The following is a 25,379-nucleotide window of genomic DNA, read 5'->3' as shown; positions in this document are numbered from 1 at the left end:
GCATACATGAATTGATCATCATCATCATCATCACCTCAAGAAACGTCCAAATGGTTTTAAAGAGACAAAAGAAGAAGAAAAAGAGCCAGAGCCAGCCAGTACAGGGCCACACACACCACCTGGATTGGATTGATCATCTTCATCTACCCTTGCTGTACACACACACACACCTCACTCACTCGCTACAGGCCCACTCCCATTTGAACGTATCCTTCTTCCTTATTAAAACCGGGACATGACTTCACTACCAAACACTAGGAGGAGACCAAGAAAGCTTCTTAATATTACCCACACACTATACAACACCACTCACAAACTCACCATGATATCACAAAATGCTCTCCTGCAACAAACAGAAGCATTGCTTGCATATACCATGTACCCACCCCCCTCACACAGCAATATGTCACACCCTCTATGAATTTATACAATCGCATCAAGGTATGAGTAATCCCTGCGTCTCCCAAACTCAAGAAGGCTGCCATATGTACGATCCCACACTCCGATGAAAAGAGACTCTGCATCTGGGCTAAATGAGATCCCTGATATCTCCCCAAAGAAATCAATTTCTTGCTCCTTTTGATAACCACTTTCCACATCAAAAACATGGACAAAATCCGCAGGCTCCGCCATAGACATGAACTTTCCATCCGATGTGTAGCGTATGGAGCGAATTGCTCCAAGGTTTCCCTTCAACGCTGTCAGAGACTTGGAGAGATTCCTCAGATCCCAGATGCGGCAGGTTTTATCCTGGTTCCCAGTTGCAAAGGTCATGCCGTCCGGGTGCCAAGCTGATGCAAATGAGTAGTCCAAATGACCATGCAGAGTTCCAATTGTCTGCAAAACAGAAGCCAGCCTCAGAGTCAGTCATGGTACAGCACTTGGTCGCTGGACAGCTACAGTGCTAGTAAAATTAGCATACCTTTCCACATCTTGAATCCACCAACAAACCTTTTGGATCATCTCCAACTATTACAAGTAGTTTACCATCAGGACTTAGAGAAGTGTGCTGCATCCACAAATAATTTCAGAAAATCTATAGCTCAGACCATGTTTTCAGAAAAAAATTGCTAATTCAAATTCTACATAACAGCAAGTCATTTAATAAGAGTTGTGCAAATATATAGATGCATAAATACATAATGCAAGTGACAGAGACTCATACGTTAACTGGCCAAGAGAAGCGAAAATGGTTGGACTGCTGAAATTTTTCCATGTCGAAGTCTCTAACTCCACTATCATTGTTCGAAGCTATAAAATGCACTGCCCCACTGAAAAGAGGCATTTTCAACTGTCAGCCACAAGAAAGACTGGCAGGGAGGGCAGGAATAGAATATCAATAATGAGCCTGAAGAAGAAAAACAAATACCTTCCAGATGAGTATATTTCAACTGCATTGGTGATGGCATTATCATCATACGTTGTCCTTGTGCAGTAAGATACCCCTGGTCTATCTAAATACTGCAGGAAAACAGGTGGAACCACATGACTCAATAATATGAATAATTGATATATACCAAATCCAATAGTTCTGTATATGTTTTCTCACATAGGATTACATTTGACCACACTCAATTAACAGAAATTTAATGAAGTGTTGCCAGTTGAAATGAAGCCAAGCAGATTAAAGACATAGTTCTAAGGCGTAATGCCATCCAAATAACATATCACAAACTTCCAATCATTATTAGTCCTGTGTTATCTCAGCAACCAATGAAAAAATCAAGGCACTTCATATAATATTTGCTAAATTCAAGTTAAATAAATCTTGCAGCAAATGTTTGGACACACACTGACTAATAAGTAACTCAAACCTTGCAGATAAGCTCTCCTTGAAATCCTCCTGCAACAAGCAACTTATCTTTCACTGCTAGTGTGCTGACCTGAGTCTGTGTGAATCCTTCCAGCAAGCTTCCAGGGTGTTTCTGCATCATATAAGAAGATTGTAAAACGCTAATGATGGGGAGAAGAGGGTAGGGGCAGATACCACTGCTAAGTCAACTGACCTCACAAGGTGCCACATGTCCTGATACATTGAGAACTTCTGTCTTTGTGCAAGTTAATGATGACCAATGCATAACAGAGTAATGCGACATAAGGTAAACATCATGCTTTGATGAGGCCCATACCAAATTTCGCAACTGCATCAACATGAACACTTATTAAGATACACATGCCCCCAACTTCCATGAATACTAAGCATGCAAGCCTTCGCTCGCAATTTAACAGGCCTTCAAACAATGAAGTAGAAAGTAAAAGAAGGGTGCATCACAAAATACGAGTGGCACAAAATACATATTTAACATGCATGAAAAGACTCCAGGCTTCAAGAATCCAATCTAATACATGCAAATAAACTCCTATGCAGTTTCCATTGACCTGAAAATGTAGAATAGTTGATTTCACAGATCTCGAATTCTGTCTGAATTCATAGAATGATCCTCCTTTCTCAGTGACTTGACATTCCTATTGGCCATTGAAAAAGGGGCGCAAAGTTAATTAATAAAAGACCATGTGACTATTTTATGATTGAAGATTGCAGCAAGGAAACAATGCGTGCAATAAATTAAGCAACCAACCTTTTCTGATCCCTCACCAGATAGAGGAATATTTTCATAATTCTTATACTGTTCTAGCCTAGTCTTTCTATACTTCTCTCTTGAGATGCTGAGCATCTCCCAGGGAATTCCCTGGATATCTCTGCCCTTCCTGGCTAGGGCGGCTGTAGTGTCCTGCAATCTGTTATTCTGGGGAAAGAACACAGCCAGTGATGATTAGCATTTTGGCATCCTCTAAAAAAGGTGAGGTCATAAGGGAAAAAAAAGGAAGACCAGATTGGAAACAACAGAGAAGGGAAACACAAGTCCTTAGTTGTAAATGGAACACATAGCAGCATGGCTCACGGCCTCTGCCATGTCATGGTGCACGGCGTACGTTATACTATTAATATCTATTTATTATACACAACACACGTGGGCAATTAATGTGAAACATTTCAACAAACAAATATAGCCATTCAAGTATCTTATAAAAATGTCGGAACATAAAACTAACAAAATAAATTGAATATAGTAATAGAGAACAAAATCAGAAAAGTAATAGCTTATATGAAAAACTAAAATATTGGCAGCAGGCAGCCTTACCTTGCAGAAGACAGGAAGTGCAGTGAGAAGAGACAAAAGGAAGTGTGAAGAGTTACAAAAGAGACATTAAAAGAGGGTAGACGACAATGGCTGAGCTGGAGAAACTTAGAAAGATAAAATAAAACTTTCCATATTCTTATTTGTTTAAAATAAATAAAAAACCGTATTTAATCCTAATTAACCCTAATATATAAAAAATTAATAATATTATAATCATGCCTTGCGCCATCTTCCATGGAAATGGCGGCGCACGTCACCATAGGCTGCCACATGCCGTGCCATTTACAACTGTCTAAAAGATTAGAATCACATGTAAAACTTATGAGCAAACCATGTAATCATATTCATCCATATCTTCAGAATCTGAGCCACCAGCATCTCTGCCATCAAACTCGTTGACATCATCATCAGTAGCTTCCAGTTCATATTCCTCTTCCATGTAATCAGCATCATTTGCTTGCTGATGAGACATCATTAATGGATAGAGTCCTGAGAAAAATAAAATAGAGCAAAAAAAACAAAGAAAAAATGCAAAAATCAACTCATCAACTCCAAAGTTCTGTAGCAACATCCAGCCACTTAAGTCTCAGCCTTAAGCAGTTGAAATATAATAGTAAAGCCAAAAGAAACACTACATCATACAGTATTAAATACACCACTTGATGCCAGTTAACAGCACCATAGATGGATGACAGAGAATGTCAAGCATATAAGAGTTTTTGTATTTCTCATACAGGAAAAGATATATATATATACCAACACATGCATATGAAATCTATATATATCAAGATCCAGGTTACTCAGCCATCATTGTACTTTAAGCATGTGGCAACAGTATTACTTGATACGCTATATTTGACAGTGTGGTCGCCTAAATTCTTGTGAATTAAATACAATGCACAAAAAATGTGGACTTTGAAACAACATTGTGCAGTGGATGTTTAACGACGCATAGCGAAGTAATCCGGGAATCCTCTTATAACTAACACACATGAGTTGTGAATAACAAATACAAAAGCAATTTAAACCTTCAATCATCATCATGAACAATATGCAGGCTGTTTAACAAATCTAAGTACCCTGTTCAACATGACATCAATACACAACAAAAAGCACAATACAAGATCAACTTGAAGGGCCTAAGAACCCAGAATAATGTCTGCAGTCTGCAAACAAAGGAAGTAATATCTACTTTTAACGCCCAAATATTTCTCAAATCTCAGTATTGAACCATACATACATACACACACACAAGTTTGTAGTTATTTTCGTAACTCCAGATATTCAACAAAGAGTAGGGAGAAAAATAATCTCAACTGCCTAAAAGGTGGACGCAACCATTAAAATTTTCATCGGTGGCAATCATATTTTCCTGTTGAGTCAAGCATTATTACTTCATACCCAGAACAAAATACTGCATATGTATCTAACTATTTTTCCAAATTATTGAACTGTCGCCGGAAGACAAGACAAATGATGGAAATCCTACGCGATTGATCAAAAGTTCCAAACGAAGACTATTAATTAAAAAACCAAACCACAGAAGACAACATATTCGGAAAAGCTTATCAACTAACGGAACAAATTACAGAAGCCAAAAGAATCACAAGCATACGGTATCGCAGAACAATCAATTAAAAGCACGTCGAACAATTCAAAAAACATTAAACGCATAGAGATTCCTGATTCGGGTAAAACAAACAAACAAATATGCCATCAATTAACATTTCTCGAAAGAAACTCCGCCCTCCCCAAACACAAAACAGAAAAACGAAGGCGAGATGCTATTAAACATATAAAACTATAAACCCTAGAACTCCTAAAACAAAATGCAATTACGCCCGCGTCAAATTAAAAAACCAAGCAATGCAACAACAAATTAGAACCCAAATTCCCGTCCAAATAACGCAAACGATAAAGATTACAACCTTTCCGCAGCCGAAGAAAGGAAGAGAGTGGGGACAGAAAAAGGTTGCGAAGCTTCGCCCCCCCGATTCCGATTACGAAACTGAAATAATAATTGAAGGATAAACGGAACAAGAATCTGGTAAGCAGATCGCTGAATCACGATAGGGCTTCAAGAAGAGAAGAGAAGAGGAGAGAGAGAGAAGGGGGAGAGTGGGCACGCATAAATTTGGCAATCCTTATCGAATGGTGCTCAGGCTCAGCAAGCCCTTGAAAGCTAAGGAATTCGAGACTGGGAAAGGACCCGTCATTTTCAGCTATCATATATATGACACAAATACATACATACAGAGAGACGTACATACGTCGGTCAATTAACGCCCTTGATTTTTCCAGAAATTTCCAAATTGGTCATAACTCATAGCTCATACCAATTATTAATAAATAAATAAATTTTTTATTTAAAAAACAGTTTCAACCCACCTGCAGAAGAATTAGCATTCTGCTCGGCCCATAATTACACTAAATTGAGGGCCCATTAAAAGAAAGCCCATTTAAATACCAAACACTGGAAATTGGAATAATCTCTTTATTTTGGAAGTCCAAATATAGTATATGATAGAAAGACAAACATTTTACGGAGCACATGTGATATAGAATTTGCTGTGTTAAAAGATACTTTAAAGTTAAGAGGGCTGACGAACAAGGCCTGCAATTTGGTGAATCGAAAGTCCACTTATCTGCTTGAAGAATATCCTCTGGACTCAGTGATCTGATCTCAGTGAGATTCGATAAACAAAATATCTGATTAATCGAATTCTTCTTGTTCCCTAGAAGAGAGGTAGTTTGAAGTTTTAGTTCTAGAATCGGAATCAAGAAATAAGCCAAGAAAGCAGGGTGGACTTGAGTTAGTGCAGAAGGAGAGGATTGACCACTAATGGTGGCATGTTGGTGGAGAAAGCACCAATCTTGCACCCCATTGAGCACCCACTCCTTTTAAGAGTGATTAATAGTTTTCTGTTCTGTTTTGTTGATGAAACAATAAAATAAAAATATCTTACTTTTAGGCGACTGCTGCATTTGGAGGACTTTGCCAACTCTTCTCAGATTCACAGAAAGAATGAAGCTTCTTCAGAAGAGATCATCACTTGGGTTGGGTTGTCTTCCAGTTGTTCGGAACTAGCTGTAAAAGGTATTTGTTAGCAGCTATAATGATTGAATTTAGGTTTAGATGTATTTGGGGTTTAGGGTTTTTGAGCTTTGGCACCTCATCAACGTGTGCATTATTTGTTTTAAAGAAATTAAATTAAACACGATTCTGGAACTCATCCATGGAGTTCAATTAGTTTCAAGAACTCTTGAAATGGCTTAATTAGTTAGTTCATTGATGTCTGTCTCTTTTTATGATCTATCAGAAAGAAGCAAACAGATCGAGCTTTGTCTGAAAATGGGGGGTGTAGTCTGCAAGGAGGAATCCCACAAATCTTCAGCTTCGTCGGAGACGAAGATGGAGGCCAAAATCAATGAGGCAATTAGGAGAAGAGGGAGTGAAGGGAGCAGCAGAATCAAATCATTGGACAGCATTATATTGAAATTTCCTAAGATTGATAAAAGCTTGAGAAGATGTAAAGCTACATTTCAAGACTTTGGTAGGGGCATTATATTTGAGCCAAGAAAACATCAAATTCTGCACAACAATGATCTTTAAAATGTTATCGGGATCGATCACATGTTGTGTTGTGTTTGGTTTGGTTTGGTTTGGTTTTTCGACAGATGAGGATGGCAATGGCGCCGTTGATCCACAAGAGCTGCGGCGCTGCTTCCGGAAGATGGAAATTGATTTCAGCGAGGACGAGATAAATGACCTCTTCAAAGCTTGCGATATAAACGAAGACATGGGGATGAAATTCAACGAGTTCATAGTTCTCATTTGCCTTGTGTACCTGCTCGGGGAAGATCCGACTGCTCAGCATGCGGTATATCATCTCTGAGTTTCTTCCATTTGAATATCATCCTTTTCTGAGTTGCATGCTCTGTTCCATGGCCTCTTGACAGAGATCTCGGCTGGGAATTCCGAATCTGGAGGCAACTTTCGAGACACTGGTGGATGCATTCGTATTTCTCGACAAGAACAACGATGGTTATGTGAGCAAGAGCGAAATGGTGGAAGCGATGAATGAAACTTCTTCGGGAGAACGGTCTTCGGGGAGGATTGCAATGAAAAGATTTGGTTAGTCCTCTGCTACTCTTATGTATGTCATGTGTATGTATGAGTTTCTGGGATTTTTCAGGGTGTCAATGTTTGTGCATTTTAGAAGAGATGGACTGGGACAAGAATGGGATGGTGAATTTCAAGGAGTTTCTATTTGCTTTCACTCATTGGGTTGGCATTGAGGAAGAAGAAGACATTGATGAAGAAGAACACCAAGGGAAAGAGACAAGACCTATCTGAAATTTGTTACCTTATGTAATAAAATAAATAAATTTCTGTAATTGGTTGCCACATTTGCAATAAATGGATCCAAAAATAATGAATTATTGATGCTCAATATTAAAACAAACTCATAGGATTCAAACAATGAATAATAATATATCAGACATCTGCTACATAGCATAGGATCCATTTCCAGCATCTATAATCAAAACAAGCTCAGCAAGTTATCAAACTTACAACAAATAAAATAATAGGATGAGGATAGATGCTCCCCGACAACAGGCAAAACGTAAGAGACTAGACTACACAAGCCCCACACCAAGAAACCATTATTCCTACATTAAAATGTTTTGCTACTAGATTTATCCCACACTGCATAACCAAGCACACTTTGATATTATTATGAGAGACTTTCAAACCAGCAGTCGAGAGTAGCAGCGCCCGATGGCAGTTAAGAGCCTTGGCTGTGACACAGCGAGGCCGGTACCATGGGAACTGCTGTTGGGTGGATGAGAAGACATGATCTACCGATTTTATGCCCCAGTTTTTGCTCTTTTCATTCCGAGGCTGTTGTGGAAGGGAGATACTGAACCTGACATTTGAGAGCTATCATCCCTGAGGGTACCGTTAAGCATAGCCAGTTCTCTTAGCTGCTGCTTCTTGTAGAAATCTTGAGATTCGTCCTGGAGGTGCAAATTCAGATGAGAGTTAGACAAGAGGGATTGATGAAGATGAGAGATGACATGATGTATGTTGCTATAGACTCGGGAAATTTTATGGTGGCTAAGAGTTACCACTGGCTTGAGCAAATCTTCAAGTATCTCACGAGCTTGCATCAGACGGGCATCAATAATCTCAACCGGCAGTTCTCCCTCAACAAGTATGTGAAGAGGTTCATTGAGATGCTCGTATCCTGGTTTTCCCCTCATCATCTCTTCCTTCAGATTTGAATAGTGAAACCAAAAACACCCCATTATTGAAAAGTTTGGTTTAATTACACTTGGTGTAAACAAAGATCATAGCATATATAGTTGCCAGTCTCTTAAAATGAGAAGACAACATAATCGTGTCAGAATAACAAATATGAATCATGTCCCTATATTTAGCATGAAGAACTTGCTACATTTTTAACTTGTTTTCTGAGGTAGGCAATTTAAATTTTAAATCGTATATGAAAATATAAGAGAAATGCTGAAGGTGGCAGTCGAATTACCTTTGTTGGATCTTTGATACTGCCACGACCTCTAATCAGGACACGGCATTCAGTAGTTGCTTCAACTCGTTTAAGAGAGTTTCCACGAGGACCAAGGACACGCCCCACAAAGTTATACTGCAATCATAACACACGAGTGAACTAAATTGTGGGGAAATATCAGATTTGTGAAGAAGTAACTGGAGAAGAAGTAATACATTTGGAAATTGATCCACTGGAATGTCAATCCTGATTGTTCTCTTGACAATAAGACCTGAAGAACTACCATGGGAACTAAGCCAGTTTTGTGCAGAAGACGGCTGTATCAGATTGGACAATTGCGCACTATATTTCTACATATGTAAAGAAAGAAGATATTAAGTACAGCAGAGAGATATCTCCTCTTCATTCATGTTAAAGCTTGAACTATTTACATATATTAAAACAAAAGAAAATTAATACAGAGACAACAGAAAACACGGAAGACCTGGAAACCACAATAACATTGAGGGAAAAAGAGTCGGTGCAGTTTATTATAACCATGCAAGCATTCAAACAAAAGACAATTCATAGACAACAGATAACAAAAGACAATAGCTTTTAGTGTTAAAGAAAACTTCACGCTAGGGAAGTATTATCATTTGTACAATATGCAAGAGCAATCAGAATGCCGAGTTAGCATGAAAGACCTTATGTTAGGAGTCAAATCTCGACTGGGTTAGCCAAACAAAAACTAATTTTATTGACATAAAAAGGCATTGGTTAAGGCTAGAGATACACCACTTCCAATGTGGTGTCCTTCAAAATAATCAAAGCGCTAAGTGATGCTTGAAAGCTATTAATCAGAAGTTATGTATCGAGGTCAGATTGTTGCCACATAAATAGGCAATATACTATCCTACTGCAAGTAAAATACTGTTCCTAGCATGTCCAGCTACAACTTTATGATTCCTGAAGTTGTTAGCATGAAACATCCTGTTATGAGAAAAATTTTGAAGTTAGAAAAACCAAGAATAAAACACGAATTAGGACAAAAAAATAAGAGAAAAGAAAAACAGATTTGAGACCTTGTGAAAACAGTAACGGATTAGATCAAACAAGCAGTTATGTTAATGGTTAGTATCCATACTTCTGATTGAAATGGTGATGCCCATCTGTTCACATTAGCTCCTCCATTTGAATATATTCCTCCTGAAGCCAGGGGGCTTGCATGTTCAAGCCCACTTTGTTCTAAAATCGATGCATTCCCCAACAGTGTAGTAACACGCAATATTTCTGCTCCAAAAAGGTCAATTTCCAAGAATAAGATGTGCGGGTTAGCATTGGTTAAGACATTTGCGAGCAGTCACCACAACAGGGACTGTTAACTACTGGTTAGTTAAATGTTTTGAAAAAAGAAAAAAAAGGGAAATAAAAAAAAAATAAAAGAAAAAGAAAAAGTCTATGATATCTTGATGTTAAAGATGTTTAAAAACGTCACATATGTCAAAAGCCAAGCAATATACTATAACTAAAGTTCCACTTTGGATTAAATACCATATACACAATACACACAGTTAGCCACTGCAAATGATACCCAAACCGAAAGTAGAGCCATGCATGGCACATTGCACCAGAAGTGTTACTTTTTAAGAGACCAGAAGCATATTTAGGAGAGAGATACTGGAAAATCTAAGGAAAACCCCACTTTCGTCCAAGTGTACATTGAAAAATGGCCAAGGTGGAAGAAAAAGTAACCATGGCTTGGGATTCTGAATTACCAACTGATGAGAACAAACAAAACAAATGTGTAACACTCTTGGACTGCCCTCATACAATTTCCTATCACCAATCCTCTTTTCCCCCTTCCACGTCTCATTTCTCCTTACTCTCCCTCCTTGTCTTCTAGTTGAAAAGTCGATCTATAATGCATGTTAAGTTTCTAAAAGGGATATAAGCGTCAACGTTACATTCAGTCGCTGCAACAACACATACACCACAAGGGGTCATCCACAAATGTACTCTCAATCAAATATGCAAGCAAAATCTTTTTCATTATAAAACACATAGCCACATAATATTTATAGTAGAACCTAAAGATCCAGAGTCATAGACTCACCCTGATTCAACAATCGGCAGCTATTAGGGAGCACGCCCAAAAATGGATTCAGGTTGTTGCGCTCTGCTAGTAACTCTGCAAGATACCTGTCAATTGGACTAAACAAAACAAAACATTCTCCACCGTTAGTCAGCACGATAAAAGAATCTGCTTTCTTGAAAAATAATAAAGAAGAAGCTGAGTTCATGGTGCTAGTTTCTAAAACCTCCACTTAGAACAGAATCATGGAATTCAACACCGAAAATTCAAGTCACACGAATCAAGAACCAAATAAAAGATTTCCAACATCATCAGCTACAACTGTAGATCCAGTGAGAGATAAATTCGTGGTATGAAAAGGAAAACAAAGCATATAAGCATGAATTCTCATAGCCAAGTCTAGAAAAAAAAAAACTGTCAGCGATTGAATTACTTCCCAAAGTCTAGTGAATCCCAAAAGATCTACTGTTACCGGTCAACCAAAACTCAAGGTATAAACAAAAACCTAACAAGTAATCGGGAAAATTACTTCTCCTGCTCGAGTAAAGAAGCGGCGGAACGGATGCTTCCTCCGGCGGTGATGTGAGGAGAGTGGGGCGCCGAGGGCGACGGCGAGTAAGCCATAAACCTTCCAGACGACATCATATGATCGCAGCCGTCAGATCCAAAACACCACCCAACAATCCAATCTAGAAAAGAAGCAGCGTATTCCTTCAAGCGGTGCGGCTGCGGCGTCGGTGGAACAAAATCAGAGGAAGGGAGCGTTGGGTTGGGCAGAGAGCATTTATTGGTGTGGGAGTTGGTCCAGCGCAATAGCCGACCGCCACAGCAGCGTTTACTGTAGGCGACGAGTGACTGCTATTTATATATATCGATTGGAATGGAATGGAATGGAAAGGGTGTCGTCTTCTCCACAACCACAGTGCCAGTTGGTAATGATTCAGCAGCCCCAGATTGGCAGATAGATGGCTCCTCTTGCCTCGCCTGTCAATATTCTCTTTCCCCCGATCTTTTACCATTAATCATCTCATCTCATCTCACCTTCAATTTCAATGGTAAGAACAATCAATCTTCTCATCTCATCTCACTCTCCTCATTTGACAGTGAAACCCTACCCAAGCCTCATGCTTTTTTCTACGGTAACACCCATCAATATACTTACCACATACTATTTTTTAAATATAATTATAAAATTATTATTATAATAATAATAATAATGGTTGAGTGTAAAATAAAAATAGAGAAAATTGGATGATTGGAGTTTGTATTTGACTTTGTCTTTGATAGAGGTGCCTAAAGTGGCCATCAATCATTAGCCAGCCATTTCAGTATTTCATTCTTTTCCCCATTTTGGATCTACTTTCTTGAATTTTCTTGCCATATTTTCCTAATAATTCATTTTGATTCTTAAAAAACAATATAAATACAAATACTCCCACCTTTTCCGATCAAGGTTGCCGTTTACTTTCTGCAAGTAAATTTTTGAATATTATATTATAATAAATTGCGGTGAAAAAGACGAAAATATCCCTATATAATATAAAAGTAATGACATTTGTGTAATAAAGTGTAAATTAAAAAAAAAATGTATTTATTATATTAAATATGCAGAACAATTACTAGAAAATGGTAATCTTGTTTTGGGAACGAAAATAGAAAATGACAACCTTTCAAACGGAGGGAGTATAAAAAATTAATTTCGTGTAAAGTTGTGTGTATTATTTAATTTTAATCTTTTATTCATTCAAAAAATCGATTCTACCTATTGACCCATAAATATACTATCTTTGCCTATTGGATCAAAGAATATCCAAAAGCGGCACCTATATTTTATATTTTAAATAATAAAATATTATGTTAAAAGAAAAAATGAGTAGTTTCATCCACACATGGTCTACATTAATATTATAAATACACACATACTTATGAATTATAGTAACATGATTTTTAAAACTTATTTGTCACGTTGTGCCATGGAATCCTATGCTATAAAGTGTACATATATATTTTAAATAATACTACCATTTATAGAAATCAATTTTGTAAACTAATTCGAGCATAGTCATATAAAAAATATTAAAATAAATATTGAATATAATACGTTTCTTAATTAATTTAATATTTCCATTTTAATTCTAGCATAATTGAGTCGGAATAATTGATTTTGTTAGTTGGATGGATGATTGAATTTTTTTTGAAATTTCAATACGTCAGCTTCTCAGTTTATATAAATATTATTCGAATTTTATATTAACACATCATTTTCAAACTTAACATAGCATTTTTGAAATTGAAATCATTTATAAATTCAAAATAAATAAAATAATACTTATAAGAACTCAAAAGAGTTTACAAATTTGTTAGCCATTTTATCAAACAAACAGAACACAAGCAGTGTCGCCATGGATCTGCTGCTGCTCTGCTCAATCAAGGTCAGATCAAGTTAATACCCTGTTTGGCAGAATTTATAATTAGCTACAGAGGATGAATCTGTAGCACGGCAAAACTAAGCCAGCAAAACACACGAGCCAAACAGTGACTCTATACCTGGAGCACAAGGCCAGGGGCCTCCACTTGATCTCCACGCTGGAGCTCTTCAATTTCTTCCCGTTCTGCGGTTCCTTTCTCAGATCGAAACTTCTCCCCTTCATCCTCAGCTCCTGTACGCACCGCGCCAGAGCGCGTCCTTCCGCGCGATCCTTCTGCACCTGCCGATCTACCTTCCAGAACCATCGGAGCTTCAATTGGACGAGGAACGCAATCGCCAGAGAGGTGCAGGCAGAAACAGCCGACGGAATCCACCATTTGTTGCACTGGCGGTCCTCCGAGGACGACGCCAGCAAAATTGCGAAGAACAGGCCGTGGAAGACGAAGAAGAAGCAGCAGAGCTGGAAGATCTCGCCTCCGATTGTGGATTTCCTCAATTCCTTCCTCGACAATCCTCGGCTATAGAGCTCTTCTTCTCTTTGCCAGAGCTTGAGGAGCAGGAAATGGCCGGAGCTTTGCGCGATCTCCGCCAACGGATGGTGCTGGATCGCCGCCGCCGCCGCCGCCGCCGTAACTGCTCCTCCGCCGGCGATCAGCTTCCGCCGCCGATCTACGTCGATTTCGACTACGCAGGCTTCGATTTTCTCAGCCATTTTTTAAGAAAACTGAAAAGATGAGTAGAAAATAATTTAAATTTTTGTTGGAGATATGGCGTTGGTCGCAGCGGAAAAAAAAAAACGTATTTAATACGCAGAGGGAGCCAACGGTCGAATTTCTGCCACGCTGGCACTGGAGAACGCCGTCAACACGCAACGGTCAGGTATTTATTATTCAATTATTAATTTTATGCTATAAATATGAATTTTAATTATATTAATCATAATTAACTTAGTTATAAATTAGTAAAAATATGATAAAAATACCTTAAATTGGGAAATATTTGGTTACTTAAATGGTAAATAGATTGGGTCAAAGAAGAAATACACATATACTTTTAATTTATTTATTTTTTTTTAAAAAAATGGAATTTTGTTTATGAAAAAAACCGGTAATGAATCTTTTAGTATTGTAATTTATAGTATTATTCAGAATACATCTTTTTATTTAGAAGCAATTTAAAAGTATGAATTAAGTTTACAAATATGTCAGAATAAGGGAATTTTTAATCAGTTACTTATATTAGTTTGGGTTTATCAGATTTTCAGTCAAGCCTAACCCTGAACAATTTGGGCAATTATAAGTCAAATAAGGGCCTATCTTTAATCTAATATTTAATTTAATTAAATTGGTTTATATATATAACACCAAAAAATTACCACTATATTTTAAAATATCTGTATGCATACAAATGATACAACATTACAATAAAACATTACCTCGTCTGTATAAACTCTTCTTCTCTATGCAATCTGTGTTAATTAACTAAACCTGGCAGAAACAATTCCTTCAATGGATCCCGCCAAAATGAAGAGAGTGATCGCCAGACAAACAACGCTGAAGCCCCTAAACACCACCCACTCGCCGCTCCACGCCGCCGCATTCTTCCGCCGGAGCCACATTTCCACCGGAAAATAAATCGACAGCGGCCAGAAATTGATGGTACCCAGCACGCCCAAAACCTGATTGAAATAAGGGAACACCATCGCCACCGCCGTCGTCGATGCAACGTACGCCGTCCGGAAGCACAGCCTCCCGATATTCAACCGCCACGCCGGCAGCCCCGGCACTTCCACCGCATAGCTTCTGTGGCTCCCCGGAAACCGGTCTTCCGCCCATTGATCGACCATGGCAAACACCGGCTGCGAGTAGACCTGAATCGCAATTCGATAGTTAGCGAAGCTATATATAAATACGTATTTACGTATATGTATATACCTGGTAGCCGCCGATTAAGTGCAAAACGACGCAGGCATTGGCGAAGTTGATCAGCCAATAAGGGCCGTAGGTGGAAAATCCGTTCAAGAGGTCGCCAGGGGTTTCATCGCCGAACGCGGCGTATCCAAAGCCTCCGCAGGCGAGGTAGAAAAATGTGATGATTCCCATCGAAACCACCGACGCCTTCCTCATTGTTTGCGACTCCGACGGCGGAGACTTGAGGGTGTCCTAAAGTTTTGCAATTTGCGAATTTCTTAGTTAATTGCATTGTCCAGAAAAATTATACCATTTTCTTCCGACTCTAAGGGTCAGATTTACTTTTTCAACAAATCCAGGAAAAATGACAAAAATACTTCTAATAGTGTCGATGAAATATACTTTTATTGAAAATAGCGGAGAATCTTTACTTGTATTTCGAGAAGAACCATAGTGTAAGGATAGGCGAACGCAATGTCTCCGACTGCTTGAGAGACTCGCCACACTTTCTGCATCGCCGTCGTAGTCGGAACTCCATAAATGCTGCCTTCAACAGCTCCCTTTCCTGGAAAAGGATAAAAATGTCGAAAGGACAATCCGAAACCAATCGAAGAGCCGTGTAATATATATATATATACCTACAACTTTTGCGGCGCCCAATCCGAAACCAATCGAAGCGTAAGCAAACGACATGACGGCAGCAGCCATTGAAAGCCACTCCATGCTGTGGAAATCAGGTATCTGAGACATGAACACCTGAATCAATCCAAACAACAGCATCCACGGCGTGTTCGAGAATTCGCAAGGCGCGCCGCGACTGTGCACGTGGTAACAATTCGATCTCTGTATCGCGCTGCATCGTCACATTATCGGAATTCACAATCATTCGACAAGTTCGGACACAACATCGTCGAATTGAAAAAATCGGAATACCTCAAGCAAATTGCAGTGGTGATGGTGTATGCAACTCCGGTCCCGAACAGATTCATCTGTATCAAAATGGCACATATTCCAGCATACTTCTTGCCTGCAACTCCAAATCAAATATCATAAATCATTGACGAAGAAGCAAAATCTAATGTACAATCACAGAACCAGATCTAATCCAGAATACCTAAATTGTTCTTCACTGCATCAATGTAAGATCTGTTCCTGACAGGGCCGTAATCAGGATCGGGAGATCTGTAGAAACTGATGAGGAGGAAGACAGACACCAAAGTCACAGCAGCAAAGAACAGCATCAAAATCGGGCCCCAAATCCAGCCGAGCTGAGCCATGCTCCACGCCAGGGACAGCACTCCCGATCCGATAACTCCGGTGATGATATGAGCAACCGCCGTCCATGTTTTCCCTGCCAGAGAAGAAAATCAAATCCAGATTTTTAAAAAAGGGGGAAAGAACAGGAGAAATCGATCGGAAACGACGACGAATTAAATTAACCTGTTCTTTTGGAGTCAACGGTGGATAACTGCTCTGAATCGAGTACATCGTCGTCGCCGGCGGGGGGCGACGGGAGGCCGCCCAATTGCAGCAATGGGATGGGCTCGGCGGCGTCGGGTGGTCCTCCCATGGCGTCCGGCTAGCTATTGCAATCGGATTGCTGCTGCTTCTGCAAATGTTGAATGGAGATTAATGGAAGGAGGAGAGAAGTCAGATTGCTGACCTGACCTACCATCTGCCTGTAATGAAAATTACTGCGGAGAGAAGTCAGATCTCCGATTGGTATTTTATTAATGAGTAGGAGTACTTCCTAATTACTTAGGTCCTCCATTTCTTTCTTTCTTTGGAGGTTAATATTCTAATATCATGGGAAGCATCGAAGCCTGTAAAATTCCTGTTGCCAAGAAAATAGATTGATCAAAGTTAGTTCATCGTCTCCTCCCAAATTATGATCATGAAGAAAGGGTGGCGTTGGCTGGCAATGGCAATGGCAAGGCAACCGACAAAATTAGAAATTTCACACGTTTGGAGTTTTGTCTGTCTGTCTAATCTAATCTAATCCAAATCTAATGACAAAACATATAATGAGGATCGAGTAGAATGGAATGGAATGGGAGGATAGGATTGTGGGCATTAATTAATTAAATGCCTTCTTTTTTTTTTTTTTTTCAATTTCAAACTAACAGCTAATAACGACATCCATCCATCCATCAATCATCAATTTCATGTCTTTAACAGGAAACCTGTCTGCTAATTATCATTCCCCCTTGGTGATCGGCCTAAATGAATTATGTGAATCTTGTGTATGTGTGGTGTGAAAAATGAGGATACACTTTTTGGGGATTTTATTGGATATAGGAAAGTTGGGTATGATGAAGTGATGATTCCTTTCTTGCTGAATGAACAGATTAATAACATCTATGGTGAAGATGAAGAGCAGAATGATACTTTACCTTACTTGACAGGTAGGAGAAGAAGATGAAGAAGACGAAGAGCTATCTGGCATTTGTGCAGCACGTAGCTTTCCCATTCAACCTTCAATGGAACAGCAGCAGCAGCAACAACAAATGTCATTCAGATGACAAAACCAGAAACTGCAGGCAACATTTAATACCATTTCCAACCACCTTAAAGCTCCATTTCATTCTCTAATCAGAGATAATCTACGGCAATCAAATTATCCATCCATTCCCTGCTCCGCCGGCAATCCTCCACCTTCAATCGGGTCGCCGTCACCAGACTGATTTTCCTGTTCTATTCATCGTCTATAAATAGGTTTCACCACTGGATTACGCAGAAAATCGATAAGAATTGATATATGAAGAGGAAGAACAGGTCGACCATAAGCGAAGCTGGGAAACCACGGGGATCAGTTGCTGGATGGCCTGTTGAATTGCATCCATGAAGTCACGGCGGCGATTGCCTTCTCCAGGATGAGCTGCTGCGCCTACAGAGTCGACACCACGTCGCGTCTCGCACAATGGCGTATTGAAAACCTAGCCTCCTTTGCGTACCGGAAGTCCGATCCTTTCAGGATCGGCAAATGGAATTGGTCAGTACAGTTCTTCTCCGATCCTCTCTTCTGCAATTACATCTTCTTAATCGAAACTTGATTGATCTGGATGGATTGAAGGCATTTGTCCGTGGAGAAGAGTCGATCGCTGATCATCAAATTGTACCCTGAGATCTCCAAATCCACTCGAGATAATCCCCCAATTGCATCGTTCGTAATCAAAGTGGTCTCCTCCACAGAGGACCGGAAGTGTTTGATTCATCCAGGTAAAAACCCTAACCATTCTCTTCCACTGACAGAAACCTTCCCTTCCATTGCCTGTTCATCCATGTGACGCCTGTATTATGCAGAAGTCGTCGATAAGCTTCTCAAATGCAACGAGGACTTCGCCTGGCCAATTGAGATTCCATTAACCAAAAACTTCATCATTGATGTTGAGTTTCTCGACTTAAAAACTTCCTCTCTCCAGGTAACACGATACATGATCAATTCCTATCTCCATTACAAACACCTCAGCTTCCTCTACATAATATCTGCACTACACAGGGAAACGAGGTGTGCTCGATTTGGGGGGAAGGATCGAGCGAAAGACAGTCGAACCAAACAGCCCTAACATTGCTCGGCCGAATGCTGTCCGAAGGTATTCATACAGACATACTGATCAATGCATCCGATGGAAGCATTGCAGCACACCGCGCAGTTCTAGCTTCGAGGTCACCTGTTTTCCGGGGCATGTTCTCGCACAACCTCATGGAGAATGAACTCTCCGCCGTTGACATACCCGACATGTCAATTGAGGCCTGCCAGGCCTTCCTAAGTTACATCTACGGCAACATAAGGAACGACACTTTCTTGATGCACAGGCTGGCCCTGGTTAGGGCAGCTGACAAATACGACGTTTCAGATTTAAAGGAGGCCTGCCAGGAAAGCCTGATCGAGGATATTGACAATGGGAACGCACTAGAAAGACTACAATATGCTGCACTATACCATCTGCCAAGACTCAAGATTAGCTGCACAACATACCTGGTGAAGTTTGCAAAGATATTCGATGTTCGTGATGAGTTCAATACTTTCCTGCAATGCGGGGACAGAGAACTTGTAGCTGAAGTATTCAACGAAGTTCTTGATGCCTGGAGGGGATTCTGAAATCCTGCATGACGACGAGTAGAGTAATAACCATGACCATAGTAAGTTTACCTGTGCAGGTAATGGTCTAATGTAACTGGTCACAAGAAAATAAGATATCTGTTCGACAATGATCACATGCTTTGACACAGACACAAAAACACAGCCTATGGATTTGGCAATAATTAAGATGATAAGGAGTTAGTTCCGCTGCCCGTTCCTCCGAATCCAATTTTTAATGAAAAAAAGGTTAAGTATAACTGCATGATGATTGTTCCTGCAGTTGTTGATGAACATAATGTAGTGTAGTGTACATTGCAAAAAACCAAAGTGAATTCCATGACTTGAAAAACAAATCAGCATCAGCCGCCAAAGAGAAATCCAGCAGCTTGTTCTTCGTTGCCATTAAAAAGCTTCAGAGCTTGAATTACTTGTTCCCGTTGAAATCCCAACTCGACCAGCTTTGAAACTTTAGCTTCAAATTCTGGACCCTGCAAAGATTACAAATTCGATGTTCAGAGAGTTATGGTGGCAAGATAAACTGACTTGTCTGTTATATCTTGTTCATGGTTCAAACTGAAAACTGAGTGCAAGAAATAAGGGCTCATAGTTGAAACGATCATTGAAAAACTTATTTATATACTGAATTTAAGATATCAGGAAATAGGGGTCACCTGGGAAGCATTCCTGGCAGTACTTCCTGCAGTTGAGTGAGATTAATTATTAGTATCATAGATAAAACCTTTCAAAGAAATAAACAGTATCTTCATAGAAAAGGCATGGAAGTGTAACATAAGAGTTAATAAAAGGTGAAAAAGTTTGACTCCATGTCAGATTTTAGTATGTACAAGTATATATACACAAAAAAGAAACTCTGATGAAGTTATATTATAAAAAATTCAAGTAGAAAAAAATGGTTACATATGGTTGAATAGAATAGAATAAGATAAACTCAGAAGATATCATTATTATAAATCATGAAAAGCTACTATTAATTAGAAAGCTTTAAATTTATACACAGAAATCGGACATGCTGTGCTAAGTAAATTATAACTTACCAGAAGGTCCTCCTGGAGTGCTAGTATTCTCTTTACTTGCAGACAATGCCTGAAATCACAAAAACATTATTAAGGCTACATGGAAACCTGCCCTTGGGAAGATCTTAAGAACAAATAAAAATGTATAAGAAAAACACACAAAGAATGGGAAGAAGAAATTAAATGCGACAACCACAGTAATTTGCCGCTATAATAGCATGTAAACCACATACAATCATAAATTTAAACCAGAGTATGAATTGGGTCTTACAAGGTGCTTAAAAACATAGGTTTTTAACTAACCAAACAATCTAGTGCTGATTTGAGATCAATTATAAAGAGCAAATAGGTTGAGTGAAAAGATGCAAATACATCTGATCAGCATGATTAACAATGTCCTTACTTGTGTTCCTGAGCTAGATGCTTCTTTCGCATACTTTTCTTCATCCAAAAACCGCTGTGGAATGTCCTTTTCTGAGAACGAATAAACAAAAACATGATTCAATATTTGAGCCCTCGTACAGCTGAATGTAGCATACCAACATTTGAAAACAACGTTAAAGCATGCACTATTCAAAACATACAACATAGTTGGCCTAATAACTACCTGCCAAAAAGGGTACAGCAACCTCTCCACCACCAACTCTCAATACGCTCTCCTTAAGATCAATAATGCACTGCAAATGACATCATGGTGAGTAGATCTATAGTCAAGTTGAATAAACAAATCAAGAACATAGTTACCTAAAGTTAAAGACGTTACTTGGTGCTTGCGAAGCATATCCAGGCCGAAGAGAAATTCCATGTTTGGAGCATCAAGTACCAGGAAGGAACAAGGGTAAAATATACTACCAATCTGGCATGTTGTGAAAGCAAATACATCAATTTTATGAGAAATAAGAAATTGCACAGGCCTGGACTGAGAGATGCAAAGAGACAACAATCAACATATAATAATAGCTGTATGCTATGTAAATACCTTTATTGGGGCAACATGTATACGGCCTAAAATCTCTGACTGGCCAACTCCATGAGCAATACCCTTGTACCGTGTATCCATAAGCCTTAACAATCTGAAAAGAAAAGAGAGCAGCTAGCATCCACATCAACTAACAGCTATACCCAACTTTTATTTGGAAAAAATCAAAATCCAAGAGATATCTTACCCACAACGTTCTGCACAGCTTTTAGATATAATAGTTGATTGAGCTCCACTGTCAACAAATGCCTAAAAGAAAGATGAGTAAAACTGTAAAATTGTTCCCCTCGTTTATAATGGAGAACAAAATGGCACATTAGCACAGGCATTATCCTTATCCTTCCTAACATATAAACCTACTTACCTACATGTCTCCCCTTGATTTCCTACTTTCTAAATAAGCAAGTTTAAAGAGAAGTTAAAAAGAAGATAAAACCTCAATAATTAACAAAGTCAGGCCAATACCTTCAATGGAACACCATTAACCTCCATGTCAACGTACAACATAACCTGGAAAAGAGAAGACCATATGTGCTCTATAAAAAGAACAACCAAATGCATATAAAAAAAATATAAACTTACGCACCACTCTTGCAAAAGCTTCAGGATTGTATTCCAAAGCAGCAGCCCAATTTTCATCAATGCTTTTCTGCCATTAAACACATGCAATTTTTGAGACACCTCAAGAGACAGTTCAATGCAACAATAAGACAAACCAAAAATGAAAAGAGCTAGTGCGATATTCAATCTTTCTCGTTCTAATATCATATGATAGTTGTGAAGGTAAAATGTAAACATTTTTCCAAGCCAAATTCACTATCACGATTGGATGTTTTTAAATCATTGTAAATGGCCACCAACTAAAAAAATTTATATTATCATAAAATAGTCATTACATCTTTCAGGAGGCAGACAATGGATAGTCCTCATCATCTTAAGAACTTGTAGGTTGTTAACCACAATACTAACATGCAAGATATGATTTTATTACTCTAAAGTAAACATGGGAAAAATTCTAAAGGGAAAAGGCAAGCAGGACACTTACAAAACAATCCATGCAAGACGAATCATAAAAGTCAGTCGCATAGACTATTAGATAAAGGCAACTGACTCACCTGGTGAATAGCAGCCTCAATTTTCTTTTGAGCCTCCACATCAAAAGGATCTGCATACAGTAAAGCCTAGGCAAATGAAGAAACATATCAGCTTCACAACTGACTATGACTCAAAAATTTAGCAAAGATAATTTGATCAAAGAATTCTGATAAAGATATAACCCTCTATCAGTGAGCCAAGATATGAACTTAAGTAGCTAACAAAGTTCCTACATGATTTTAGTATCATGATCTTTCAAGATTATTCATTGCATGTCAGAACTGTATCAAAGCAAGTTTCTATACTGAGAGATTAACTTGTTTCTATATTGAGAGAATAACAGAAAGAATGCTAACCATCTCTTCCTCTTGTTGGCGTCTTAATTGAGATCTGTGCTGATGGCGTGCACGTAGAAGCTCTTGCAACCTGTTGAGATCATTTCCAAGAACAGCTTGTGCTAGCTCTGGATCATTCTATCAGTTGAAAAAGGGCATGAAATATCAATAATAGATCAATAGTTGATTTAATAACTCTTCAGGAAACACAACTATAAAGATGCTTAAAAAAAATGAATCTCACATAATATGCCCAAATTTTGGCATATTCAACATGATAACAACAATTTTAACAGCAGTTATTGCGGATAACTCTAAAAGCATGCCGTTGATAAGTTAATGCCGAAACTACACTATTGGGATACAATGTTAACTAGTTCTATTTGAAATACATTTGACAAGCATTATCTCTGAATACTCAGCTTTACCTGAAATAGTTGGGCCATCAGATTAGAATCACTCCGCAATTGCTGCTGGAAGGCTGATGGATTTACTGCTGAACCATCAGGATTCAAGCCCACATGGTTTGCAGGTGCTCCAGATCTACAACATATCAGAATATGAACTCTTTCCATAAACAGAGGAAATCCATAATCCCAGGTGGAATTATTATACTATAAGTGACTTCTACCCAGGAAGACTAAAAAAAATGAAACTCAGTGAGTGAGAGAGAATACAGAGGACAGTCGATCAACATTCTATACAAATTTTCAGTTTCCACGCAGTAAATGATCTTGAAGCTGTAAATTACAGAAGAATCTCGAGCTTTGAACCTAAAACATAGAATTTACAGCCAAAATTTTTAAAAATATACCCGGAATCACCACCAGCCGAGGCGTTTGAAACCATCATAATCAAATCCCCGTCCGCAACGCCAAGGGCACTTAATTTATCAGAATTCCTCATCTCCCTTCCATTATATAGCAGCTGCTGTCGCTGAAGTGGCACCTGTGTCTGCTCATTCAACGTCGAATCGCATCAAACGTCGAGACTTCGTAGCATTACATCCAATAACAAAAAAGAACAATGCGAACAGGGTTCGATCTTACCTCAACCTCCAGCAAAGCCTTCAAGTTCTCAACCTAAGACCAGTACACACGCAAAGAAGAAAGGAAAAGGAAAAGAAAAAATCCTTAACGTTTCCAGTGCAACCCCGGAAAAGATAATGCGAGAAATAACAGAAAAATTAGGGTTTTAGTTAGAAAGCAGTAAAATTTTACAGATTCATCGCGATCGACATCGAGCGAGACGATTTGTTCGTCGGCAGTCATTACTGTGATCTTCATCTTGCCGGGAATGAATTGAACTTTGGCGATGCAAATTAAATCAGAGAAAAATCGCAGGGAAACAAGAGGAATTCAATAATTGCAGAGCGTTGCAGTTTCGTATCGCCAAAGACAGCTCAAACGCCCTTCTGTTGACTGATTTTACAAAGAAATTTCTATTTGTTGTTGCCACATTAATTTATACTCAATTTATACTGTGACGGTAATGTTACTGGTGGCTGTGTTTATAAGGCTTTGTTAGATTAGAAATTTGAAAGTTGGCCTTTTTTTTTTAGATAAAATTTTGAAAATTTTGAAACTTTTTAATAATTCCAAAAATAGTAAAAATAAAAATATTTCACGTTTAGGGATAAAAAGATAAAATAAAATAATATTGATACTAAGTACTTAATTTTTTATTATTTTAAATTTTTTAAAAAAAATTGCCTAATTTTCCAAAATCACATCTAAACATTGGGAAGAGATAAGTGTTAGAATTCACCATTTATTCTAGATGTCTATATTTTATAAAAAATAAATATGTAAACATAAATACAAAATAATTTAGGGGCGTGTTTGCTGGTGTTTGAATTTTGAGTTGAGATTTGAATAGTAAAAATTTTGAAGTTGTATGATGTGATATAAATAAGTGTTGACGTGAGTTTTGAATGTAAAATTGATTTTTAATATAATATAAAAATAAAAAATAAATACTTAATTTAATATTTTTGGAAAAAAAAAAATTAGATGAATAATAAATTTAAAATTCAATCCTCCAAACAAATACAATGATGCATACTATAGTGTATTCACTTTTTCTTTGTAAAACACATTTTGGAATTAAGTCGGGCCGGCCCAGTATGAATAAATCTGGGCCGACTCGAATTGTCATCTCTATTATTTGATCATTACTATTAATGTAAAATACATTTTTTTTAATATTATACTGCAAATAGTTATTTGATGTAATATAAATATCATATCAAATAATTATTCGAATAGTTGTTTAATAAATATAAGTTGATGTGATAATTTGAATGTAAAATAAATTTGTAATATAATAAAAAATTATTATTATTATTTGATATAATATTTTTTATTAAAAACAAAAAAAACATAACCTTAGTCAATACATTAATAAGACCATATATGTGCATTAGTAGGTATCAATCAACATTTTTAAATATTTTAATTAGTCATTATATATACTTATTTGGTTTAAGTCGCCATTGTAAGAATATCAAATAAGCACATCAATAACACTGACGTAATACGTTAATAATGCATTACAACTAAGTAACTAATTACTGAACTAATCTTGTTACATCTCATAAGGGTGTGTTTGTTTGGGATTTTGGATTTTGAGTTGGGATTTGAATAGTAAAAATTCTGAATTTGAATAGTTGTATGATGTGATATAAATATGTGTTGATGTGATGCTTTGAATGTGAAATTAATTTTTAGTATAATATAAAAAATAAAAAATAGGTGTTTGATT

The 25,379-nt window shown here is 38.0% G+C and overlaps 7 protein-coding genes across 13 annotated transcripts; 2 read left to right on the top strand and 5 right to left on the bottom strand.

The window, feature by feature from the left end:
• Positions 1-3: 3 nt before the first annotated feature.
• On the bottom strand, positions 4-5,351 carry LOC127247304 (uncharacterized WD repeat-containing protein C2A9.03-like). The gene is made up of 10 exons (XM_051269110.1): positions 5,072-5,351; positions 3,475-3,632; positions 2,580-2,747; positions 2,380-2,466; positions 2,007-2,141; positions 1,815-1,925; positions 1,370-1,461; positions 1,166-1,271; positions 923-1,009; positions 4-837 (listed from the first exon to the last, which is right to left on the bottom strand). Exons 2-10 carry the CDS (start codon positions 3,616-3,618, stop codon positions 424-426), a joined length of 1,344 nt encoding a protein of 447 aa, XP_051125067.1. The 5' UTR covers positions 3,619-3,632; positions 5,072-5,351; the 3' UTR covers positions 4-423.
• Positions 5,352-5,762: 411 nt separating this feature from the next.
• Positions 5,763-7,586, top strand: LOC127247309 (probable calcium-binding protein CML21). Of its 3 annotated transcripts, none has more exons than XM_051269115.1 (5): positions 5,763-6,240; positions 6,464-6,697; positions 6,822-7,024; positions 7,104-7,278; positions 7,340-7,586. In XM_051269115.1, exons 2-5 carry the CDS (start codon positions 6,496-6,498, stop codon positions 7,498-7,500), a joined length of 741 nt encoding a protein of 246 aa, XP_051125072.1. In that variant the 5' UTR covers positions 5,763-6,240; positions 6,464-6,495; the 3' UTR covers positions 7,501-7,586. The 3 variants fall into 3 exon arrangements, with proteins under 3 accessions (XP_051125072.1, XP_051125074.1, XP_051125073.1); XM_051269117.1 differs by having other exon boundaries at positions 5,764-6,240; positions 7,367-7,586; XM_051269116.1 differs by having other exon boundaries at positions 5,773-6,240; positions 7,364-7,586.
• Positions 7,587-7,599: 13 nt separating this feature from the next.
• Positions 7,600-11,844, bottom strand: LOC127247307 (KH domain-containing protein At5g56140-like). Its single transcript, XM_051269114.1, has 7 exons — positions 11,281-11,844; positions 10,773-10,870; positions 9,804-9,949; positions 8,893-9,027; positions 8,696-8,812; positions 8,277-8,420; positions 7,600-8,165 (listed from the first exon to the last, which is right to left on the bottom strand). The coding sequence occupies exons 1-7, from the start codon at positions 11,394-11,396 to the stop codon at positions 8,016-8,018; spliced, it is 906 nt and encodes a 301-aa protein (XP_051125071.1). The 5' UTR covers positions 11,397-11,844; the 3' UTR covers positions 7,600-8,015.
• A 1,207-nt stretch (positions 11,845-13,051) lies between these two features.
• On the bottom strand, positions 13,052-13,891 carry LOC127247310 (uncharacterized). Its single transcript, XM_051269119.1, has 2 exons — positions 13,299-13,891; positions 13,052-13,202 (listed from the first exon to the last, which is right to left on the bottom strand). Exons 1-2 carry the CDS (start codon positions 13,889-13,891, stop codon positions 13,190-13,192), a joined length of 606 nt encoding a protein of 201 aa, XP_051125076.1. The 3' UTR covers positions 13,052-13,189.
• A 646-nt stretch (positions 13,892-14,537) lies between these two features.
• Positions 14,538-17,781, bottom strand: LOC127247303 (probable amino acid permease 7). 4 transcript variants are annotated; one of them, XM_051269106.1, is made up of 9 exons: positions 17,657-17,781; positions 17,483-17,564; positions 16,530-16,923; positions 16,204-16,440; positions 16,023-16,116; positions 15,728-15,942; positions 15,521-15,654; positions 15,114-15,341; positions 14,538-15,049 (listed from the first exon to the last, which is right to left on the bottom strand). In XM_051269106.1, exons 3-9 carry the CDS (start codon positions 16,657-16,659, stop codon positions 14,657-14,659), a joined length of 1,431 nt encoding a protein of 476 aa, XP_051125063.1. In that variant the 5' UTR covers positions 16,660-16,923; positions 17,483-17,564; positions 17,657-17,781; the 3' UTR covers positions 14,538-14,656. The 4 variants fall into 4 exon arrangements, with proteins under 4 accessions (XP_051125063.1, XP_051125065.1, XP_051125066.1 ...); XM_051269108.1 differs by having other exon boundaries at positions 16,530-16,698; XM_051269109.1 differs by having other exon boundaries at positions 16,530-16,698; positions 17,488-17,564.
• An 11-nt stretch (positions 17,782-17,792) lies between these two features.
• On the top strand, positions 17,793-19,379 carry LOC127247306 (BTB/POZ domain-containing protein At1g55760-like). 2 transcript variants are annotated; one of them, XM_051269113.1, is made up of 4 exons: positions 17,793-18,081; positions 18,163-18,308; positions 18,396-18,511; positions 18,589-19,379. In XM_051269113.1, the coding sequence occupies exons 1-4, from the start codon at positions 17,963-17,965 to the stop codon at positions 19,189-19,191; spliced, it is 984 nt and encodes a 327-aa protein (XP_051125070.1). In that variant the 5' UTR covers positions 17,793-17,962; the 3' UTR covers positions 19,192-19,379. The 2 variants fall into 2 exon arrangements, with proteins under 2 accessions (XP_051125070.1, XP_051125069.1); XM_051269112.1 differs by having other exon boundaries at positions 17,818-18,081; positions 18,393-18,511.
• Positions 19,372-24,064, bottom strand: LOC127247305 (protein DNA-DAMAGE INDUCIBLE 1). The gene is made up of 16 exons (XM_051269111.1): positions 23,837-24,064; positions 23,666-23,698; positions 23,431-23,570; positions 23,045-23,159; positions 22,638-22,754; positions 22,302-22,367; positions 21,773-21,835; positions 21,652-21,696; positions 21,374-21,435; positions 21,187-21,280; positions 20,971-21,063; positions 20,815-20,884; positions 20,611-20,681; positions 20,229-20,277; positions 19,845-19,870; positions 19,372-19,661 (listed from the first exon to the last, which is right to left on the bottom strand). The coding sequence occupies exons 1-16, from the start codon at positions 23,900-23,902 to the stop codon at positions 19,533-19,535; spliced, it is 1,239 nt and encodes a 412-aa protein (XP_051125068.1). The 5' UTR covers positions 23,903-24,064; the 3' UTR covers positions 19,372-19,532.
• Positions 24,065-25,379: the final 1,315 nt, after the last annotated feature.

Source organism: Andrographis paniculata, unplaced genomic scaffold (genome assembly GCF_009805555.1).
Source record: "Andrographis paniculata isolate CXL003 unplaced genomic scaffold, ASM980555v1 Contig32END, whole genome shotgun sequence".
NCBI classification, from domain to species: Eukaryota; Viridiplantae; Streptophyta; class Magnoliopsida; order Lamiales; family Acanthaceae; genus Andrographis; species Andrographis paniculata.
Note: the sequence above shows the minus strand (reverse complement) of the source record. Positions and strands in the feature narration are given on the sequence as shown.

What these genes read in the sequence shown, in the direction of transcription:
- LOC127247304 (XM_051269110.1), bottom strand. Translation starts at nt 3,618, where the DNA reads ATGATGTCTCATCAGCAAGCAAATGATGCTGATTACATGGAAGAGGAA. An exon ending in CTGGTGAGGGATCAGAAAAG is followed by an intron (nt 2,467 to 2,579) that starts GTTGGTTGCTTA and finishes AATGGCCAATAG; the next exon opens with GAATGTCAAGTCACTGAGAA. An exon ending in GCTTCTCTTGGCCAGTTAAC is followed by an intron (nt 1,010 to 1,165) that starts GTATGAGTCTCT and finishes TTGTGGATGCAG; the next exon opens with CACACTTCTCTAAGTCCTGA.
- LOC127247309 (XM_051269115.1), top strand. Translation starts at nt 6,496, where the DNA reads ATGGGGGGTGTAGTCTGCAAGGAGGAATCCCACAAATCTTCAGCTTCG. An exon ending in AGCTACATTTCAAGACTTTG is followed by an intron (nt 6,698 to 6,821) that starts GTAGGGGCATTA and finishes GTTTTTCGACAG; the next exon opens with ATGAGGATGGCAATGGCGCC. An exon ending in GATTGCAATGAAAAGATTTG is followed by an intron (nt 7,279 to 7,339) that starts GTTAGTCCTCTG and finishes GGGATTTTTCAG; the next exon opens with GGTGTCAATGTTTGTGCATT.
- LOC127247307 (XM_051269114.1), bottom strand. Translation starts at nt 11,396, where the DNA reads ATGATGTCGTCTGGAAGGTTTATGGCTTACTCGCCGTCGCCCTCGGCG. An exon ending in TCTTTACTCGAGCAGGAGAA is followed by an intron (nt 10,871 to 11,280) that starts GTAATTTTCCCG and finishes TGTTTTGTTTAG; the next exon opens with TCCAATTGACAGGTATCTTG. An exon ending in CATCACCATTTCAATCAGAA is followed by an intron (nt 9,028 to 9,803) that starts GTATGGATACTA and finishes TTACATATGTAG; the next exon opens with AAATATAGTGCGCAATTGTC.
- LOC127247310 (XM_051269119.1), bottom strand. Translation starts at nt 13,891, where the DNA reads ATGGCTGAGAAAATCGAAGCCTGCGTAGTCGAAATCGACGTAGATCGG.
- LOC127247303 (XM_051269106.1), bottom strand. Translation starts at nt 16,659, where the DNA reads ATGGGAGGACCACCCGACGCCGCCGAGCCCATCCCATTGCTGCAATTG. An exon ending in ACCACTGCAATTTGCTTGAG is followed by an intron (nt 15,943 to 16,022) that starts GTATTCCGATTT and finishes GTGACGATGCAG; the next exon opens with CGCGATACAGAGATCGAATT. An exon ending in ACTTAATCGGCGGCTACCAG is followed by an intron (nt 15,050 to 15,113) that starts GTATATACATAT and finishes ATTGCGATTCAG; the next exon opens with GTCTACTCGCAGCCGGTGTT.
- LOC127247306 (XM_051269112.1), top strand. Translation starts at nt 17,963, where the DNA reads ATGAGCTGCTGCGCCTACAGAGTCGACACCACGTCGCGTCTCGCACAA. An exon ending in GAAGTGTTTGATTCATCCAG is followed by an intron (nt 18,309 to 18,392) that starts GTAAAAACCCTA and finishes TGTATTATGCAG; the next exon opens with AAGTCGTCGATAAGCTTCTC. An exon ending in TAAAAACTTCCTCTCTCCAG is followed by an intron (nt 18,512 to 18,588) that starts GTAACACGATAC and finishes TGCACTACACAG; the next exon opens with GGAAACGAGGTGTGCTCGAT.
- LOC127247305 (XM_051269111.1), bottom strand. Translation starts at nt 23,902, where the DNA reads ATGAAGATCACAGTAATGACTGCCGACGAACAAATCGTCTCGCTCGAT. An exon ending in CTGAAGCTTTTGCAAGAGTG is followed by an intron (nt 21,697 to 21,772) that starts GTGCGTAAGTTT and finishes TCTCTTTTCCAG; the next exon opens with GTTATGTTGTACGTTGACAT. An exon ending in CATCTAGCTCAGGAACACAA is followed by an intron (nt 20,278 to 20,610) that starts GTAAGGACATTG and finishes TTGTGATTTCAG; the next exon opens with GCATTGTCTGCAAGTAAAGA.